We start from the raw sequence: 22,845 nt of genomic DNA, 5'->3' as shown, positions 1-22,845 counted from the left end.
ATCATAAAACTACACAAAAATGGGTGAACTGATAGGGAAGGCGATCCAATCAAAAAAAAAAAAAAAAAAAAAAAAGAGAGAGAACAGGCAAGCTTCAAACTCTTTAAACTTGCTATTTCAAAACAGCAAGCAACTTCTGAAGCACAGGTCAGCTGGTACAGCTTTAATTGCTGTTACCATAGCAGAAACCCAGAAATGTGATTAAATAAATAAAGCTAATCAGAAGCAAAAAAACAAGTTTGCAGTAAAAACAGCTCAAGTTAACCTATTCTCAGAGGACTTTGAAAGAAAACATACTTCTAAATATGTGCTGGGAGAGATTTTAGGCACAGCTGCAGGAAAAAAAAAGGTATCCTTTCCCTCTTTTTAGAAGGATTAAATCTGTCCTGGAAATTAACTAGAGTGGACAAATGGGCCATCATACAGAAACAAGAGATTGAAGCCCAGAATGTGAAAAACTATGAGAAAGAAGAAAAACGTCGTGGAAAAAGGCTACTGGATCTTTTTAAGGAACTTCTATGACAGAGTAAGCAAGCCAGGCCCATTAATTCTATCTTTACTTGTCTCTTGCGATATGGAAAGTATCTTAAAAGGAAGTAAAAAAAAAAGTTCTAGCAGACAAAACCAGATAACAATTCTCCTGGTCTGGGTCTATAAATCCATAAAATATGTAAGTTCATATCAGTCTGTGTATGTCAGACTGTTCCACAGGAGGTAATGTAATATTTTCCAAATTATAAAGGACATGAAAATGTCTGATCTCTGTAGCTGGATGTGTAACCTGTCTCTCTCCTCCTTTAAGGCAGGTCTTCTGATCCCTCTATAAATGTTAACGAATACCTAAAAAAGGAACAAAACCCAAGTCTTAATCTCCTGTATGTAGTATAGGGCAGCTATTGAGAGTACTGAGGCTCGCTGTTAAGAACTAAAGGAGTTTACCTCTGAACTGGAGTGAAAGAAAAGGATGGAGTGTAAAGACCAGAAAGCGTTACTAAGATCAACATTTTGAAATTAAGCTGTGGATCTGGGAGGCAGTTTTGAAGTCTGTTCCCATGGCTGAGCAAAATTCCTGCAGCATGGGTGTCATGCTGTAGAGCTGGAGCATATTTGCTAGGATTGTGGATAGCCAGAAGTCTTGCTGTTTTTTCAGTGAGATGACTGTTTTTTCTCAGCTTGACAAATGACATGCAGCACTGACAGAATACTTCTCCTTTGCTGGCCATCACCCCTACGGACACTGGCCAGAACAGCAGCAGCAGGAACATACCCTCCAACTCTGATTTAATCACATGGAGCCCAGGAGACTAGTGAATAGAGCTGTTAACTCTCTGTTTGGTTTGCTTTTCCCATCTGTGTTTTATTAAACTGAGAGCAAGATTTATTCACTTTTTTAACATCAGGAGCTGTTGGTGTCCAAGATGATGGTTGATGTTAAGGTATACAATACACAGTTTAACCTGGCCGAGGTCCAAAGAGGCCTATGATTTCCAGCCTAGACAATTTATTTGCAAAAGGACACAAAATCCCTCTGCTCTCAGACATTTCTGTAAGGATGAGCACGACGACTTCCCACTCTCCCAGGAACACAATACATAAAGAACACAGTAAAACAGTAGGCTCTCCAGAATGAGCCAGGCTCTCCAGGCATGCAGGCAAACACTTCAGTTTTACTTTACTCCTGACAGCCCCTACATAGTCACAACTACCAACGATTTTCTGATTTCCACTCCAGGAATCTTAAATAGATTGGAGATACCAGCTCAGTGTATAAATATTTCTTCTACAAGCCAAGAATCCTGAATGGCTCAGCTGGGGAATTGCACTTTATGGGAACTGAAATTATGTGCCAGGCTCTCCACTGTAAGGTGGGATAGCTGAAGCACAGACACTTGCATGCCTAATGAGCTACCGTGAGAATAACACTCACTTCTAAAGGAGAAGAAAAGGAACCAAAGATGGGATTTTGAATTGCTTCGAAAAGATAAACTTTTCCTCAAACAATAGGGTTAACTCAAGATAGAAAGATCAAGTGTGCATTTTTCAGAACTGTAAAGAGGTTTCTTTTAAATACCCAAGTTTCAAGCAATAACAGATAAAGCTCCCAAAATACAGAGCTTCAATGCAAACAGCCTCCGACATTCCTGACACTTTTCCAAAACTTCTGGGCATTTTCCTCCTAGCAGCAAGCTCCCTTCCAAAATGTACCACCCTCCCCCTCATCTCTTAATCATCACTCATCTCATCAAAATGAACATGGTGACATCCACTTTCTCTATTGCCTTGCTACTATCCCTGCAAGTACACTGTGGATCATCAGGTCTGCCAGATTTGTTGTCATCTACAAAACCTCTGCATTCTGGTCTTTCCAGACAAATGGCTTCATAACATCATATTCATATCATATTGGCACCTACACAGAGCATCACCATATTACAATGATTCTTGTAATACTAAGCCTCATGGTATCCCCGTATGGCAATAAAAAGTATTCTGAATACAAGAAAAAATTGTTGTTACAACAGAGCTTAGAAAATAAACTGTATCTCTCAAAGCTTAAAGCCCACCATTGGTTTGTTTAGAACAGTATTTCTATCACTCACATATCCATCTTCCCCAGAACCTTTAATACAGGCTGCAGAATCTGGTTCCATGTATGATAGTTCCTGTTCTGAATTGACTTTCAATGTTAACAAAAAAGCGATGACTTTAGTTACTGTTTCATTCAAGAAGAATGGTCTTTTTTCAATGCTCTTTCACATTTGTATCATCTGTGAGATGACAGCAGGAGCTGTACATAAGCCAGTGCAAATTAAGCAGTATTCATTATGCTTTCTCTTTTATCGCTTTTAAGAATACTGGCAGAAAAACATGGAACCTGCCATTTTCAGTTTTCTTGGTTTTTAATGAAAAAAGAATTTGAATTGTATGCAGTGTTAACTCAAAGGTAGGAACTTGGTCACTGTACTGAGTCGTATCCTTCAGACCCAATGCTGTTTATGCATTTCATTCAATGCATTAAAAGCAGACTGTATGACAGCGATTCCTACAGCAGGCAGCAGAGCCTAGGAGAGAAAACTAATCCCTGAGCACTGTGTTAAAAGCTGCATAACTTATGTTTTTGAATGAAAACCTATGTGTCCGAGTGTTCTGCACTGAACTAAATTCTCCACTGTGTTAACTGTGCCTAAAGCTACAGTACCCCCAGACCCCCATTTCCCTTTTGGGGAATACAGCTACAAGGCAGTCTGTTATAGCAATATTACAAGGAACTTGATTTAGGCATGAGAAAGATGTCAGGTGACCCATCCCACTGAGAAAGTTCTCTCTTGTCACGCACAGTGGCACACCTTGTTGATGCTTAAGGACTTTTTCAGTGGGTGAGAATACAGGGCTGCTCGGGTTTCTAAGGTGAGCTGAGTCACTGTTTGATGTTAGGTGCCTTATATTCCTCCAGAGGGGTAGGTGCCAAAGTTGTTTTTTTTTTTTTTTTTAATTCTTGAGTTTTTGTTTGGTTTTGCTTAGAGACCACAAAAAGACCCTGTCTTGGTGGCCTAAGGATCACCAGTAGCTGCTAGCATTGCTTGCATACCAGTGCAAAGTTCCTCTTTCTCTATCAGTATGAGGACAGAAAGGAGTCCAACTCCAGATACTTGGTACAGGAATTTTGATCATACACAGAAAAATAATACTGTTTATCCAAGAATACTATATAAGTACTGTTGTGCAAAAACGGCTTCTTTTTCCTCAAAGCTACCCCTATTTACAGAAAGTTATTTAGAAGTCATAGAAACTGCAAAGAAGGCCTCATGCCAAAAGGCTGTTTCATTGGATATTTAGACAAACTTTAAAGTAGACTAAGTAAAATAAATACAGAAGTATCCGTAAAAATTGTATCACAGAAGAGAAACCTGGTTAAGTATCATCCCATCCAATTACTTAAGTTTAAAATACTTAGTCCAAGATTAGTGAAAATGAATCCCTCTGAAGAACCAAATTACTTGCTAAAACAACTGCCAAATTGCCATTTGTATAACCATTAAAATATTAGGATAGACTCAATTTGCCTTTTCATCTAGTGTCCTTTATTTATAAGTCTTTTGTTAATTTTGGTATGTGTTCAGCTGTGTTTGTAATGTACCCACATTTTCAGATGCCACTGCCTGTAGGTGTAATAATCCCAAGTTAATTCCTTCTTCAGATTTTCAGCAATGAATACACTAGATCTAGGGTTGGGTTTTATTCTGTTTTTTACCTAATATTCTTTGCAACTACAGATGCTTAATTAAAGGCTGTCAGACAATTTAAACTTCTCAGAAGAATACAAATAAAAGCTGTTAATGAAGTAAATATCTGTTTAATTTACAAACATCAGTAGCATTACTGATATCAGTCCAAATAAGACAAAACACACTGCATTACACATGTACATCTAACTTTTTTGTAAAAAAAATAATAAAATAAAATTGAAAAACATCTGCATTTTTACAGGGTACCCTGGGTTTTACTGAAAGAAGAACACAACCCACTATTGATTACCAATTCTACATTATAATTTAGCAGCAACATGTTAACATGGGGAACATTAGGGCAGTAAAGTAGTTTTATTATTTGGGGAAAGTCACAGTTCTTGATAGCACAACCTTTTCTTCTTTTTTATAAAAAAGGTAAAGAGCTCCATGGGAATATTAATTTATAAAGATCTACCATCTAATGTAATTTTCTACACGCCATCTTATTTTCTGTAAGTACTGCATATAGGGAAAATTAACTTCTCTACAATTGCCACCTAGTGTAAAGACATTTTCTGTCATACATTACGGGTTCTTGGAAGGTGTCCTGAATATCTGCTGTATGTGAAAACTGCAGATTGTCATCACTTTCAGATTCAGTGACACCAAGTGGTCAGATTCTAAGGAAAAGAAAAAGGGAAGGGGAAGGAGAGGAAAAAACAGACTGAAAACATTTACCCCAAGACGACATGCTACGTTAGTTCTATTGCAAAAAATCCTGATTTTAAGTCCTTTAAAAAAAAAATTACAAAAATACTGGGACAAATATAAATTAATATATATTAAAGCATTGAAAAACAGTAAAAGGGATGGCCTAAAAGGGTTAAGTACAATGTACTTTGATACAATAAATATTTCTCAATGAAACCGAATACTGTATAGAGTTGTTTAGAACTCATAGAAACAGAAATCCATATTATTACTAATTTATCCATCAATAATCTATTTTTATCATCCCCAAAACATTTATATTACAAAAAATTAATACTGGAAAAGGGCAGATAAACACTTTTTTATGCTTCTTTTGCTAACATGCTGACATAAAAGTATACATCATCAGGAGATTTCAGGATTATAGTATATTCTCGTATCTCCCATTTCCCATCCATTAAATGGGACCCCATCTTCTCAAGATGCTTAATAATTCCAAAAGATAAAATGTATTTCATACAATTGTTATTTCTGTATAATCTGATTCTTTCCACTCATAATGCTTCCTCATCCATAGGTAAGTGATTGGTATGGTCTGTCAAGACAATAAAATATACTGATACGAAAGTGAAAAAAACCAAGCCTCATGTTCTGGTCAATGTTTCATCTCTGAGCTGTTAAGTAGAAAGTCACATGTGTATATTGTCAGTGTATCTTCAGCGTGTTATAAAGAAGAATCCATGTTAAAAGCAGTTAAAGTTTCCCATCTCTGTTGCAATGTTACCAGGTCTTTTTTTTTTTCTTCAAAGCTCCTCTTGGTTATGAGAAGTCTCAGTTCAAGCACTTGAATCTTTTTTCAAATGAAGAAAAAGTCTTTATTCTCATAATAAAAATAAGTCTGTTCTGTATTTTACAATATATTTCAAATATTTCCACTATGAAGCATTAATTAGTCCGACACGGTCAATAAGTATACAACATTTTCAAAAGACAAGTGTGACAGGGACACTTAGGAGGGACAATTTGTACAGCCACACTTCACTACTTTTTCAACCTCGTCCACAAATGACGACCCGTCAGTGCATTCAAAAGAGTATTTCCGTCTCTTGCTCCTTAGTGGTCCACAGCACTGCCCGGTTGAACATCCTCCTTTACATTCTAATCTCGATACCTTCTTGGTCGTCTGGCACGCAGCATACCCTTGTTGCTTTTGGTAGTAATCTCGGATTCGTTCCCCTCGACAAGAGATTTCTGTAGAAAACAACATTTAAAATAGGAGATACACTTTTGAAACACAGGTCAAAGAATGGTTGACATTGCTAAGGACGATGCTGTGTTTCTACTTGCAGTTGGGATTGATATTTTAAAGTTTGACTCAGACTGTATATTGGAAACTAGTGGTTCTACCAAACATAATTTGATTAATGCTGAGTTTTATTTCCTATACCTCCTATTTTCAGTAAAGCTTATATTATGTATATGTAAACCATAAATACAAAGCTATTACAATGACAAGAAAATTGGAAGCTTAAATCTTTTCCTCTTTTACAAAAATACACATCTTCTGTTCCTACATTGCTTGCAGCTGGTTCTATTTACCATAGGGAAATGTTTCAGAGAGCATGCAATTTAATTTATTAGACCTGGAGTTTAATATTATTCAAACTGTTATTTAATACAAGTTACATTCCACTAACTTCATAAATTACTGAGGTATAAAACCAGCTAAAAATGAGACATCTGTTAAAAGTTCTACAACCATATTCTTCTATTCTATTCACATCTATGTAGAATACAAAATAAATGCCATCTGGGGTAAAGGAAAGAGAGGGAGAGGGAGAGCTTTGATAGACAAAGGAAAAAGAAAAAGGTAGGGGGAAAAGTCATCCTGTTTTCATCCATCTCACCTGCATAATTCGCTGTGATAAATCAGTTGAAGCTGAGAGGTCAAAAGTAGAGTTTGTGATAAAACTAGGAGCAGAATCATTGGATTTGGCTTCTCAGTTGCAGAAGGCAGAGAAACAATAAATACAGAAAGATACAGCAGGTAAAAGGTAATAGTTAAATATAGTAAAAAAGTATTTCTGAATAAAGGCAAAAAAAGAGAAATGTTTTCACAGAGAAACATTTGATGAAAAAATCCTCAAAATGTAAACGAATTAATGGGAAAAGTTTGATTTTTCTCTCACTGAGATCAATTCGTATGGCAAAAAAAAAAGCAACAAATGTGTGTATTGTGGGAAAAAAAAGTTGGTAATGTTTTTGGCTGTGTATGTTTTAATAAAAACCCCTCTTTTTTACGACCAAAACAACATGATTTTAAATTTTTTTACCTTTATCACAGCTGTCCCCCGTGTATCCGGTGCTGCATTCGCAATATGGTTTCCCAAGTCCTGAAAGCCTGCATTTGCCATGTTTACACCTGATGGATTGGCAGGGGTTAAACAGCATTTCCTCTTCATCACAGAGGACTCCCCCATGTCCCTGCAGGCATTTACAACTGTATGAAAACGCATTGATCGGCAAGCAGGTACCATGCACACATCTACAGGGGAAACAAGCCCAAGAGAATAAAAATAAATTATTCATCAAAGTTCAGGCTAAGCAACATTAACTACAAATACTTTGGACTGTACTCAGAAGAAATTGCTTTTGTTTCTAATGGACTTTTTCAGTGAGATGCAGTGAAGTGGTTTATAATTGGTATGCAGGTTTACATGAAACAAGCTGCAGTACAGAACTCTATCTCACCAGAAAACAGCCACTGTAGATGTGTTATGGAAGCCTTTTACAGGCCACAGTTATTAAAACCAACATTTCCTGTCTACCTAAATTTTCAGCATGCTTTTGAGAAGAACACAGCAAAATCAAGCCCAAACGTAATCCACTAGAATTAAGTAGAGAAAAAGGATACTCACCTGAAATTCTGATTGTTGCATCATTTAAAAAACCCCCACATTGTCACTCATGAACTATGGGGCTCCCAGCACAAAGATAGGTCAGGCATTTCCTATCTGAATCTCTTCTGACCCAAGCAGTGGCAGTTTCAAAGCTGAACACGTGCTCCCCTTTCAAATATATTAGTCTGCACTGCTGACTGCCAGTAGCATGGACATATAATGTGTGAGGCAGGTCTTTACTTCACTGAAAGCCAACAGCACTCATCTAGTACTTATACAGAAACTCACACTAGATGAGGTTGCATATTATTACATCTCACCCAAGTGATTAAACTAGCTACTCTCTCAGTTGGGCTTTGGTAAACATTTGTGGCAGGCTCAAATCTTGTTGTTAGACAAAAACGGGTGTGAGTTAAGCTCCATCTACTAAGTTCTGATACACAGTAGTATGGGAACACATAGCGGGTCTTCCCTTGAGAGACAGGTGGTGTTTCCCAAAAGGAGGATGTTTAATTACCTGTTCCTAGGTGTAAGCTGAAGATTAGGGGAGTTCATCTTCTGAAAACATCACCAATGACTTGGAATAAAATCACTGTTTTTGTTCATTTGGTGGCACAGGGTCAGTAACTCTCTACCTATAAATAATGTTATTTTCTTTGTCTGTTGTCTTGATACACAAGTTTTCTATCTACATACTGTTTCCTAGGGAGACCACAGTGAAGATTCCTCTGTAGGGAGGAATGCAATCCTGATATTCAAGGTCACAGTAGCCCTCCCTAACGTTTCTCCTCTCCAATGTTTTTCCTCTCTGTATTGCAAGATCCCTGAGGCCACAACCTCCCTAGTAGGTCGTGGCAGCCACCTAAATAAATATATAAATAAATAAATGAAAAGTTTTAGATTAAAAAAAAAATCCCATTCGATGTAAAATAAAATCCTTTGTTTCAATTTGAAGATGGCAAAAATTCATATAAAATTGCATTTTGTAGTAAAAGAAAAGTTCTGTTAAGAACAACATCTCATTTTGAAATTTTTTAGATAACAGTCTGTATTTCTGGAAACTTTTTGCTTTGTACTCTACTCTTTCAGTACAGTAAGAAATTTGGTAAAATTGAAAAGAATGCACAACACTTTTAAACTTTGACAAACTTGCATTAACTATTAAAACTGTTTCAGTTTATAAACATCAACAAGTTCCACTCATCAATGAAATCTACATTACAATTCTCCATCTGTACCATTAATTCTGTGCAAGTCAGTCTCATCACAGGATATTTAAATGGAAGGCACAACACATAGCCTCCATTCACATACCCAGTTTGGGATTAAATACTGCAAATATAAAACTTAACTAATAGCTTAAGCACCTCCAACTTCCCTATTATGCAAGAGTCTGTACTTTTGAAGCAACTGTGTTCCCTAAAAAATTCCGAATTGTTCCTGTGGTTGAAGTCTGATATTCCAAGACTGTTAGATTAAGGAACTCAAAATTGAAGGCTTAGACAGTATCAGAGGGCAGATAGCTTTTGTTTAGTATTCATTATGTTCAGCATTTGATCTGTTCACCATTTACAAAACAACCACTTTTAGGACATCTGATCTATGAAGCTACTCAGGTGACACATCTTGTCATATTCTATACAGGGTGGTTTAGATATCAAAGCAATCTGTGTCAGGATCTTTGGTTAAGTTCTGCTTGACTTAGAAGATGATTAAACCTTAGCTAATGCCAACTCTCATACTTTTGCTTCCACCTGTTCTTTGAAGCCCTAAATTTCATCTTCAGACTGTACTGAAAGGAACATCAAGCTAAGTGCAAACTCTTGGGCACAGTTTCATCTTATCTAATTTTAGGTACCTATGTCAGACACTGAAGTTAGATGTGTAATTGCCATAAGCTCTGCAGTCATGGAGAAAAAAAAGCTTATCCAGAAAGTGATTAGACCACTTGAGGTCTAATTTACTCTTTAGAAATGTGTTATTCCTTTAACGACTACAGAGCAAACTTTGGTCACTATGCTCCTAAGTCAAGCGCCTAGATTTAGGTAAAATAAATCTAAGCTTTAAGCCTTTTCATGGTGTGCAGGGTTCTCTAAAAGATCCCCTACATTTTCAAAACAGAGATCACAGTGACAAGTCTGTTTCTCAGATGAAGTGGAATGTTATACTGTATTAGATGGACAAAAGGTATCTGTTCAATAGACAGGATTTAGAGGTGAATCAAGAAATACAGAACCAAAATCCCCAGGAACTAAAGAACAACAAACCCCTCCTTCACTCCAAATAAACAATTTTGGTTTGGCTTTCTCTCCTAAAAGCTTACAGCACTGAATATAGATGAAACAAAACAAATACTTTCAAGAGCTAACAAAATATTAATGTTGTGCTCACTTAATTCTATCTTTGATGCTGCCTCTATCTGATACTTGCCAAGTTTTGTAATTTACTGCAAAAAGCACTCAGTTTGGGTGCTGATGTGTATAATTATAAGAACCTATATAGAATCTAATTTTTCAAGGACAGTTGAAAGAAATTCTTTGGCTTTTCTTATTATAGAACTTGGTGGTTACAGTTCCATGTTATTTTTGACTCCTAAAGTATAAAATGGGTGTGATAGACATCACATTTGTGTTTTTTAACCTGCTGTGACTTCCTTTCTTTATCTCTTAAGTTACTGTGAAAGAGGACAGGGTAAGAAAAAGACCCATAAACAATCAAATGCTATGATATGCCTCAAAAATTCACTGCTGTAGCTTTGGGAAGAGTTCAAAACTTAATAGTACTGAAAGAGTCTGTAACCAATGTAAACAATGCTGACTGCATTATAAAGTGTGCTAACTGCTGTGTAAAGCTTTAAAGCTCAGACTTGCCACACACCCTATGTGAAAAGATCACTTAAACATCATTTTATATGGGAGTTGGAAAATCATCTTATTAGAATCTCTTAGCAAACTAAGGCCACTGGTCCTCAAAAGTCGAAAGTTATATAGGCCAGAGCACTGAAAAAGCAGCAGCCAAAAGATCCAAGTAGGCTTAATTTACTCTACAAAAAACAAAAAAAAAAGAAAAAAGATGTTTGCGAAGCTGTAGTAAGGACAGTGGTAAGGGCAAACAGAATGACATCTGGTTGCCCATGACCAATAAATCCTGAAGAACTTTGAACTTCTTAAGTTTCTGATCTTCTTGTGCTGGGAGACCATGAGCCAAAAAATTGAATGTGTCTCTATAGTAAATGTAAAAGATGAATATGCATAGATATCAATACTCTCACATACACATATAAACATCTTTCGCTCACCCACTACACGTGTATATATACAACCCCCTCTATAAACATACATAAAATGTCTAACCTAAAATGTTCTAGTCAAATCAGCAAAAAGAATTAGCACACATGGACTTAAACAGCAGTTTACCATAAAGGTAGAAATCTTTTTTCCTGCTAAAACCTGGGGTACTGTGAAAATATAAAAATATTAGATGTATCTATTGTATCAAGTTTTTAAAAAACATTGGAGAATAATAATAATAATAATTGTATTTCCTCATTCTGTACAGTTATAAATAAGCAAATAGATATTTTTTTTCCATTTGCAATTTCTTCTAAATGATTTTTGTACCAAGTGTCATACTAACACTTGCATCAGTGTAACTCATTACAGAAGAAGCCCATACAGAAGTATGTAAAAGCACTTCCCAGGTTTTAGGCAGCACTTCAGTGAGATGTCTCTCCTCCCCTAAACTGGGGACTTTTCCTCATTAAGTTTATAGAAAGAATATACTATAACCTGGACACTGTTTTCACTTTTACATGCCCAGGGTATTTTGTTTCTTGCTGAAAAAAGTGTGAACTTTTATGAAAAAAATACACGACAGGAGACTTATATGCATATTATACTACTGTTCTGTCTCGAGGAAGGACATACTTATTTCCAAGACATGGGTCATTAGTTTGTTGGTCACAGAGGGGTCCAGTCCATCCTCCTTCACATTCACAGGAAAAGCCTGACTGGCTGGTAGCATGGCAGGTTCCATGCACACAAACTTTCTTATGACAGGGCTCGCAACCTGGCAGAATTCCCACTTGCAGTGGCACATTTCTGAAGTCCTGGAGTTCGCTGTTGATATATAGATTACGGATGCAACCATGGAAGCTGGTGCCGTTCTGTCCTGGAGACTGGCGTAAAGCTGCTATGTTATTTTTCACAGGCATGCCTAGGAAATTAATAATAGCAAATAATCAGTGTAACCTTTGGTACAATTTTCTGTACAACTTTCTCTATTTTTTAAACATTTTAAAAGAAATATTTCTTCCTAATTAATTATTCTTAGATATTCAGCCTAAACCCATGGGCAATGATCTAGTATTTGGAAATTGTCCTGGAAATTATCAAGCATGCACGTAAGCCAGCTCCAAACCTGTAAGTCTCTAAGTCCAACTAAAGAGATGTGTATAGGACTTCATACCAGAAGCTCACAACTGTCAAAAGGTTCAGATACATGCCTGGTTTTGACCTAGTACAATTAAGTCCAGAATAGTACATAGTTTCTGAATCTTGGAAAAACAAAAGTGGTTGAAATTGAGCAGCTGCTACATGACTTTTTGTAAGCTGCTAAGACACTCAAATCTAGAAGAGTTTAGTAGGACCAGCTCATCAATTTGGAGCTGGCGTACATATTTCAAATGTGGAATTTTGCTAGTGAAAATTCTTGGAAAGAAAAGCTCAACAGGATGAGGTTCCATTACTTTCAAAAATATTTTTGTTTAGCCTGTCTCAAAAACAGATTAATAAAAAAGCCACGCATAGTTTGCCATTACAGTTTAAAACAAAGATAGTAAGTAATAACAATAATTCAACATCAAAATACTTATGTGTAGATGTCTAGATAGTGCAAATGCTCCTGATGTTGACCATTTTCAGAACAATTCTTCTGTTGTAGTCTATAATTGTTAGAAGTGTAATTAGAGTAGTAGGTATATGATGCAGTTATCCTGTTGTGATCAATTAATCGTTTAAGACTAATTCAGATGGAACATTACTATTAAACATTGTTTCCTTGTAAAAATGAAGTTTCTTTTATTCCTACTCCCTGCTTTTCTTTTTTTTAAACTTATTTCCAACATATTGGCCTCTATTAGTTAGTCCTTAAGATATTACATTCAAATAATGAATACACAAATGCCTAAACACCTCCTGAGACTGGTAAGTAAAGCAAATCAAAGTGTACTGAGCATTAGAAAAGTATGTTTACCTGAAAATAAATATGCTAATTAGCTGCACAGGTTTACTCCTAGGCAAAATTAACAATTTTCATTCTGGTACTTAGTTAGATAACAACCACAGAAAGAGGTAATGTTTTGCATAGTTGCTCCTTAACCATGTAAACTGATACTTCTAATGGTTTTATAGTCACTCTGAACAGTTAAGAGTAACGCAGAAGTGCTATGCAACCTAATGAAGTAGACCTGCCTTTCATTTAGAGGTTATTGTAATTCCATTTGTGCTAAACTTCAGTGATTATAGAAACAAACAATATTGCATCCATACTGCTGAAAAGCCCAATCTTCTTTGATCTTATCAGTTAAGTAAAATAGGCTTGGGACTATTATATTGAAGGACTCAAACTGCAAACAATCATTAGTTTCCATTTCTTCAAAACTATTCGCCATATTCTCAAAATCCAGGGACAAGGCAGAGCCATCATGCCCTCTTCACCCTGATGTCTTTCCTGAAAGCAGCAATCAGCAAATGTTTAGGCGTATGGCTTGAGGTATCTAATAACAGGATAGATGCATTGAATTTATGCATTGTAAAAATAAAAGCTGCATAATTCTAAGTAAGCCAATGCAATGATGAACTTGTAAGTGTCAGCAAATTTAGATATGATTTCTGGGAACCATATAAGCATGTATGACACCAGATAATTGAGGTATGTCACATGTGATTGGAAGACATTTGGAAACACAATGCAAGCATATACACAAGCTTTTAGCCTATACATGTTTAGCTGCTTCTAGCAAGTTACCAAGTGTTAGAAGGCCAAAGTGTGTGCAAAAGCTGGTCATAATCTTTAGCAATATTTCTTAGATAATTTTTAGATAAAGGTTCTTTATCAGTTAGAAAAGAACTGCCATAGAGACGATGCAGACAAATATTTCACCTCTATTTTCAGAAAGGTAAGGAAGCAGTTCCGGCTCCCCTTTAAGGTTTTGGTTACTGAACATCACTACAGGTAAATTACCAAATTACTGCTCGAGGAGGCAAATGGTAAAACCCCTATTAAATAACAGTCATACAATTACACTGTCAAAGGAGTATCTCATTCTAGAACCTGCTAGAACAGAGCAGGCACAAGTGAAAAGCAGCTGATGCCCTACCTGTCTCAGAAATAGGAATTTCTGTGAAACAAGGTGCCACTCTCAACTAGTAAAATATGCTCTAATTTCTGAGAGAAGAATGGGAAGTATCAGTGAAGTCTGTGACCCCTTTGAGGAGTTTTTGAGAAGAAACAGATTGTCCCTTAAGATTTCTTACAAAAAGCCATATGATTTACTGAAATCTGTTATAGAAAGACCAAAAAATATTTAGCATGTGTATTCTGACCACACAAGACAGCCATACAGTTGGAGAAAGGTAAAAAAAGAGTATAAATTGGTTAGCCCACTTTCTGTAAAAATAGTTAAATTACCCCTTCCAAACCAACCCAAATTTTGTGACCTAAGAATAACTTTGTGAAAAAAAAGGGGGGGAGGGGAAAATGAGAGAGGGAGGAAGAGGGGGCAGAAAGAGGCGGGGGGGGGGCGGGGGGGAGAGAGCACGCACCATACAAGGGCTTGCTGTCAAGTCTGAATTTCATCCTGCCAGCTGAGGTGATGCTTACCAGAAATGCCATTTTAGCAGGAAGGTGATAAGAGTAAGTGTAAGCTACATGATGATATAGGTGTCAAACTAAGACTTTGGCAAAGATAAAAATACTGCATAAAATCCTAGTGAGAATTTGAGTTCTTAACTGATGGAAATGTGTGATCAAATTCTCTAAAAATTCTAGATATAGTTGGATAAGAAAAAATTGAATGAATCTCAAAAAGGTGGGTGATATAAAGATACAAGAGTGGAAATTAACTGTCTCAAGAATTTTAAAGATCATAAATAGATAAACATAGATAAAGAACAGAAAAGTTTAAGAGCTGAATATCAACCTACTGGGGTTTTTTGCTTTATTTTGTAATAATGTGCTTCTGATAATGGTTTTCATTCTGTTTCGGACCAACATTTTCTATGACAGTGGAAATAATTGTCTGCTTGGAGCCTGAATGTGAAGAACAGAAATAGAAGGAACACAGGACCTCTCTAAAGAATATGTACTAAGATTAAAAAGACTCCTTCTCTTAGGAATCAAACCATTGAAGGAAAAGATTATTTCCAAAAATTATTTCTTCTGATACTTCAGAATGATGATGCAGATTAGTATCATTCTTCTATTGGAGACACAGATCTGCAAGGTGAAGAAGCAAGGAGAACCATATGTCACAAATCAACAAGTAAGTGTTAGCACTGCACAGAATAAATGTTTATAGTTGGCAGCCTAGCCTCATTTCATCAAAAGGTGCCCATAACAGACAGGGGGACCATTCTGCACTAAGCTTGGTTTTCAAGAAGTAGTAAAATTGGTCTTAGCAGTCATTAAATAACAAACTGATGTTGACAATACAAGTAAGCAAGCACACAGTGTCTTACTAGAATCTAGGACCATCTCTCCTTCCAAAAAATGTGGCATAGGACACTATTGTAAACAACAGAAGTGATACACATGAAAAAATGCAGATGTGCTTCCACAAGGCAATCCTCCTTTGAAGATTCATGACATGAAGCAATTTTAAAGGCGGCTCATACATTTGATAATTTTAATTCTTCTCTCTGATGGTATGGGGACCGATGACTAATGTTGAATTCTATCTTGTACTTCTTCCCATCTTAGATGGAAGGAGGCAATGATAAAATCTGAAAAGATTTGACAAAAAAGCTGAAGTGTTTCAAGGGAAGAATGGGGATTTTCAGAGACAAAAGTCAACTCTCCCCTCATCACTTGTAACTGAGGCACTTGTTATACCAGTTTTATAGGAGAAATAGACTATTCTTGATGGGTATCAAAGCAGCTTCCTGTTTTTCTCTTCCATTAGAGAGAAATCTAAGCAACTACTCTGAGCTTTTCAGTATATTAGAAAGAGGATAAATACCACCTTTTCTAGAGAAAATAGGCATCTCATGAATGTACTACTGGTAGCAGAAATTTTTGCAAGGAGGCAAGATGCTCAAGTCTAAAATCTTATTCTCAGTCACAAAACAGTTCTTAAGAATCAGACAAAATGAAAAAGAAAGTAGGTATTCTTTTTACAGAAGGAACATCAAAAGGAGACCCCTTACATGTCTCCTATAAGAGTGTAAGGTTAAACTAAGTAGAAGATGAAGACTGGTAGAAGATCATCAGTATTTAAAAACTATGCTGAATCTCTGATGACTAAGAACTTAGACTTGCTACCAAGGACAGTAAGAAGGCACAAAGTGGTGGCTGAAGTTTCTGACTCTTTTACCTACATTATGCAGGCTCATCAGAAATTCAACAGAAACTGCTTAAATCCGTAGTTCTACAGAGTAAATTGTGGCAAATGAACAAAAATGTTTCAAATAGTTTATCTCCACAATCACCTACTACCAGTTTTACTGAAACAAACAATTCTGTCTTCTCAAAACAAAACCAAACAACAACAAACCCTGCCACACACTGAGGCAACTGTCCAGTTAGTTCCCTTCTTACCTAATGTCCTAACTCCTATAAGCCCTAAGCAATAAGATCTCCAGACATAAATTATACTTCATGGCTTTATACCTTGCTATCATTTCCTGCAGATACCTGTACAGTGAATAAAAATGTAAAACATGACCGAAACAGGATGCTACTATTCTACGCCTTCTGAATAGGCATTACTGAATCTTCAGGTAGCTGAACAATGTTAAACATACTTCTTTGGTATAACAAAAAGCTACATAACAGTAGAAAATTACAGAATTTTACAGTGAGTATCAAATATCCATAGTGATAAAAAAGCAACAGGTGCAGTTTGAGGACATACTATCTGTTAAAATTGAAAGTATTGATATTAACTGCTGAAGTTTCATCTTAAGGTGTTATCTCAATGAATGAGTCTCTTACCATGTGTTTATTAATGTGTGTTACCAGAGTAAATTAACTAGGATACCATTAGTAAGAAGCAGTAAGATCCTCTTACCTCCTACATACAGTGGAGAATCAAAATTCAGAGTGGATTGCTTGGATAAATTGGTGATTATCTTGGGGCTTCCTCCATCAATAGATAAAGACAGAATCTGATCCATAGCTAGCAGCTCCACAATGTGGAAATTGCCATCATTAATAGTTTCCACACTGCAAAATAAACATTAATATTAATTTTAAACAGTAATGGTCTGGTTAGAACAGTTTTTGATCTTCTTCCCCTTTAAGAGTTAATACAGCTTCAGAACAGAACTTCTCCAGGAGTGCAGTCTTGTGAAAACTAGATTTTAAGCAAGGACATGCATGTATGCTTAAGAGCTAACACAACATAATACAATAACCCTTCAATAACACTCTATTAATAATATATATTGTAAATTAATAGCCCTTTTCCATTCAGAGTTATTCCTGTCCTCATCAAATGATGAACTGTGTAAACATAGATGATATTCTAAACACTAGCTGAAATACATTTGCTAGGCAGGAAGCTGAACACAAAAAAAATTTGGAGTTCTTCTGCAACAGTGATCAGAGGGCTGGAACACCTCTTCTATGAAGACAGGCTGAGACACTTGGGGTTGTTTACCCTGGAGAAGAGAAGGCTCCAGGGAGACAGCCTTTCAATATTTAAAGGGGGCTCATAAGAAAGACGGAGAGAGACTTTTTACCTGGGCCTGTAGTGATAGGACAAGAGGTAACTGTTTTAAACTAAAAGAGGGTAGATTTAGATTAGATAGAATCTATAAAATAAAAGAAGATGACATAAAGAAGTTCTTTAATATGAGGGTGGCGAAACACTGGGACAGGTAGCCAGAGAAGCTGTGGATGCCCCATCCCTGGAAGTGTTCAAGGCCAGGTTGGATGGGGCTTTGAGCAACCTGGTCTAGTGGAAGATGTCCATGCCCACAGCATGGGGGTGGAACTAGATCATCATTAAAGGTCCCTTCCAACCTAAACCATTCCATGAATCGAATGTTATTTCAAGATCTTAGTTGTGCGCGTGCATGTGTGTGTATCCTACATGTTGCATAGTATTGGGTTTATGTATTTTGCAAGTATGAAGGCCTTAGCTGACTCCAGTGATATACAAACCTACTATTTCATGGAATACGGAACTGCATCTAACCTTAGTCCTGCCAGACAAAATCACATCACTGGTCCAGACAGCTCCACTGATGCTAGCAATAAAGTAATTTGTTTTCTTTATTAGGCATGGTTATTTCTGTGTGTACAGCTTCTAGCTCATGCAGTGAATACTGTATTCATTTTTTTTTTTCTTGCCTACATATACCATTTCCTCCTGATACAAAGACATGATATTCTCCACTAGTAGGAGAATGCCCAAAGGCTGTCATGCAGAAAAGGCTTGTTTCAAGCATGGTGCTTATGCTGTGTAAGGACAAGCCTACACATGTTACTAGGTAAAAGAAATGGCTGCCTATGCTTACCAGCTTCAATATCTACACAGCAAATGTTTAAGTGCAGGGTAACTACTCTGCACTTGAACAGAGTTTAAGTACATGAGAGAAGGAAGAATGTTATTACTCAATTCTGGGACTGAATATATTACTGTACTTACATTACTTTAACCCATTTTCCACTGGAGAATTAAGAGCTGATTGTATGGCTGCATGGGAGTTATGACAATGAGCTGTAGTCCAGAGACCAGACATTATAACCATTCCCATGAGAGCCTTTATTTGCTTCAGGGCACCATCAAATAAGTGAGCTTAAGCCTTTGAAAAAAGTTATTTAAATGAACCAATTGTATGATAGCTTGAGATGGACTGAACAGTCACACAGTCAGTTAGCTCTTCTCATTAGGAAAGCAGTATAGCTGAAAGGGATTAGCTTCCTAAATCTCAAGGCAAAAATCAACCAAATTACCTTATAACATCCTTAGCGATGTTTTAATTAACCTAACTGCTTTTGTCCTGGAACAGATCAGAAGCACTCACATGGTCGTTTACAGCTGTGACACATTAAATAGCTTCTTAGCGATTTATTACCAACTCTAACTCTGTGGACTGGCTCAGCTCAATATGGATAAAAGATCTGCATGGTAGCATGCATGCTTTACATAAACTCAGCTCTATGTGAAAGTGCAAACACACAACAGAGCAGACACTAGCAGAATAAACACTTTTTGGGAGTGGGCAGGAGGGGGACTGCCAGGTTCCATGGGGGGAAGAAAAAGGTCAGGGTTCATCATTCCTAAACAGTACGGTCTATTCAAGGTATTGAGGTTTGTTTGCTGTGATCAAGCAGTAAGAAAAGTGCCAGGATTAATTTATTTAACACATGGCATTGAATCCAGGAAAAAAGTTGTGCTAAGAAATCAAAATGCATGTGACTTCTTAAGTAAACAAGAAACCCTAATATAATGGTCTTGTTCCAAGGAAATTTATGTTATTTTACAACTTACCAACCTTTCATACAATAGTATTTAAAAGGATGAGAGCAACACAGAACATGCATTTTTATAGCAAGAGGTCATTCCAGGGATGTATAAAACATAATGTGTAAAGGGAACGTGTCTCTGTTAAGAATGATTATTAAAAGCTTCTAGTTCAAACTGTTTTACTGGTAAAAATTTACTGCAGAAAGAGGAGCCCTCCTAGGTAAGGGTGGTTTAAATTAAAGGGGAAATAAACACGAGGCATATCTGTGCAATATTTCCCGCCAATGCACTTCTAGCCCATTTCCCATTGGAGAAATGAGAGCCGAATGCATAGATCCTAATGAAAAGCTATAAGAAAAACTGATTTAAAGCTTCTGGAACTCTGTAGAATAATGATTTTGGAAGAAATATTCCCATATTTCCAATAAATATATGATGAAAACTAGTTTAAAGAATGAAAAGTTTTGGGATTTTTTTTTGTGTAAAAAACATTTAACTTTTAAAAATGGACATCCAGACAGAACAAAATGCAAGTGGATCAGCTTTTCCCAAATAACCACCTCCAATGAATTAATTTTCTTTATTGGTCTTGGCACTGCCATATCTCATCTTGTTACTCAGATTGACTGATGAGTACTTTTGGGATGATAGCTCTTTCTGCAGTCAATTCCCATTGGTAAAGTAGTTCTCATTCACTCTACACAGCTAGACTGCTGTTATTGCTGATTCTCCATATTTATCATGATTAAATCATCTGTTTGTAACTTTGTTTTGTTGCTACTGCAAGCACCTCTGTAGGCTTTATAGGTCCCATTTGACTCCTTTTCAACACACCATTTCTTGACTGCCATTTATATTATAAATCTTCCATTTCAATCACTCTATTGGCTGTTTTTTTTATTTTGGCCTCTGTTTCAGGCATCTCATCATTGTTCAGTGGAGTACGACTTGTCTTACTCTTTTTTCTATACTATCCATGAAACTTCACTTCCTTAACGAAATCTGATAACTCTTTTGATAAACTTCTCAGTTTTTGTAATTTCCTTTCTGTCCTTCTCAGTGTAGGCAACTTACCATCTTAGTTTGCAAACTGTCTACCCTATTACCAAATTGTTCCTAAACCTCACTGTTCTTAAACTTTATGAGTTAAAATGCTCTTTTGTCTTCTTCATATCTCTCTGATAAGACATAATACATTAACTTTTTTGCTTGTATAATTCATCACCTATTGGTACTGGATCTCGCTGGATGGAGTTAATATTCTTCATAATAGCTGATATGGTGCTGTGTTTTAGATTTGTGACCAAAACAATGCTGATAACACACTGATGTTTTAGCTATTTCTGAATAATGTTTGCACAGTGTCAAGGCCGCCTCTGTTTCTCACTCTGCCCCCCAGTGAATAGATTAGGGGTGCGTGTGAGGTTAGGAGGGGACTCAACCAGGCAGATGACCTGAACTAACCAAAGAGTTACTCTATGCCATATAATGTCATGCTCAGCAATGAAATGGAGAGGAGGGGGTGGTTTAGGTAGGTTAGCCATCTTCTGCTTGGGAACTGGCTAAGCATCGGTCTGCCCATGGGAGATGGTAAGTGATTGCAATTGCAGTACTTGTTTTGTTTTCTTTCTTTCCTCCTCCACTTTTCCTTTGGTTATTAAACTATTTTTATCTCAACCTATGATTTTTCTGACTTTTACTCTTCCTTTTCTCTTTCCCTGTCCCACTGGGGGTGAAGGGGGAGATAAGTGAGCAACTGTGTGGTGCTTAGCTGCCTCCCAGGATGAACGCACAACACTATTTCATAATATTACTTTAGCTATTTATAACTTTGGTAAACTTCAACTGTTTCTTCTAAAATTTTCCATACTGAATGGTGCCCGAAATGGATTTTTTTTCCCCAAACTGAAGGGAACACACTCCTACCTCTTATGCTTCTATTAACCCTGCTTTGCAGGTCATGACATTTGGCAGTGGGCTGGCACCATGTCTATCCATTTGTCATCTTTCTGAAAATCCATTGAGGCAAGGTGTTAAAATCTTGACAACATCAAAGTCTGCAGAAACTGGAGGGCTAGAACCCCAGTTCTTTGTTCATGCTGGCTATATTTCATGACTAGCACCCTTCCTCCAGCTGTACTGCTGGGCTGTAGTAGTACTTGCTGGATCTGGGCCTGCCAACCCATTCAAAGAGAAGGTATTGCCTTAGCTAGATCAAGGTTACAAGGACAAAGAAACTCTGTGGTTCTCATTCAGAAGAATCAAAAATTAGGCCTACAGAGAAAGAAGAGAAAGAGGTAGGACTGGGCAAGAAATAGAATAAAGCAAGAATCAGAGTAATGGATGGTAGTGGATTGTAAGAAAAACAGGACTGGAAATTCAGTTGAGGAGACTGAGAAGGATGAAATAGAGAAGAGGAAAGGTGAATCAGTAGGTTAATGTAGATTATATCTGTGAGCCGTTTTTAAGCAAAGACGATCAGATCTAGCTGGCTTAGAAAAAAAATGAAGGGACGGAAGGGAGGAAAGAAACCAAAGGGAGGGACTGAAAGAAGGACAGAAAACATGACAGGAGACAGCTTTAATAGGTAACAAAGGTACAGAAAGACAACATGCAATGAAAGGGTGAAAAGAAGGTAAAGAGCTGAAAAAGGGCAAGAAAAGTCACAGAGATCCTAGGAAGGTAAAACAGTAAGAACTGGAAACAGGGATGGCTGGAAACAAGGGTTAGAAAAATAGGAATAGGTTGGAAAGGATGAAGGGATTAGAGTATAATGTGTAAAAGACCCTGTGCTACAACATACTCCTTTCTAGAACGTGAAATAGAAAAGAAATAATATCTGACTTTTACAGTGATCACTAGATGTACAAATATATATATAAATGTGGAAATGTATACGTGGCTTCCAACATATGCACCTCCCTCAAGGGCAGAAGACTTCATTACAGTTGATCTCAGTACCCTTGCACGACCCTTTTCAAATATCTTCTAGAAACTTACCATCATGCTAATTTGAAATGAAAGGGAGGATAATAATAATAATAATAATAATAATGATAGTAATAATACAAGTGTGTATCTGCTTCACTAAACAACCATGTCACCCTGTAACACTTCACTACATTTCCCATCCCTTTCTTCACTGTGCCTGCATTCTCCACTTGTCACATAATTCAAAAGACCTGATCAACTATGTAGGGGAGATGCTTCTAATTGTTCTGTAAGACTAACCTAATTGGGACTGTTTGTTAATTGATTACTTTGTTATTAATCCCATCTACATTATATGGTTTTTAATTTTACCGTGTAA

At 36.7% G+C, this 22,845-nt stretch overlaps 1 protein-coding gene across 2 annotated transcripts in view; it reads right to left on the bottom strand.

Annotated features, from left to right (window-relative positions):
* Positions 1-4,211: 4,211 nt before the first annotated feature.
* Positions 4,212-22,845, bottom strand: part of SLIT2 (slit guidance ligand 2) — a 273,323-nt gene continuing 254,689 nt past the window's right edge. For both annotated transcript variants that reach the window (XM_075023755.1, XM_075023766.1), the window contains 4 exons: positions 17,130-17,284; positions 11,767-12,055; positions 7,274-7,485; positions 4,212-6,191 (listed from right to left, as the gene is read on the bottom strand). In XM_075023755.1, coding sequence (XP_074879856.1) covers positions 5,950-6,191; positions 7,274-7,485; positions 11,767-12,055; positions 17,130-17,284 — 898 coding nt within the window. In that variant the 3' untranslated portion in view covers positions 4,212-5,949. The remainder of the gene's footprint in view (positions 6,192-7,273; positions 7,486-11,766; positions 12,056-17,129; positions 17,285-22,845) is intronic.

The sequence above is a fragment of the Buteo buteo genome, chromosome 1 (assembly GCF_964188355.1).
Source record: "Buteo buteo chromosome 1, bButBut1.hap1.1, whole genome shotgun sequence".
Lineage (NCBI taxonomy): Eukaryota > Metazoa > Chordata > Aves > Accipitriformes > Accipitridae > Buteo > Buteo buteo.
Note: the sequence above shows the minus strand (reverse complement) of the source record. Positions and strands in the feature narration are given on the sequence as shown.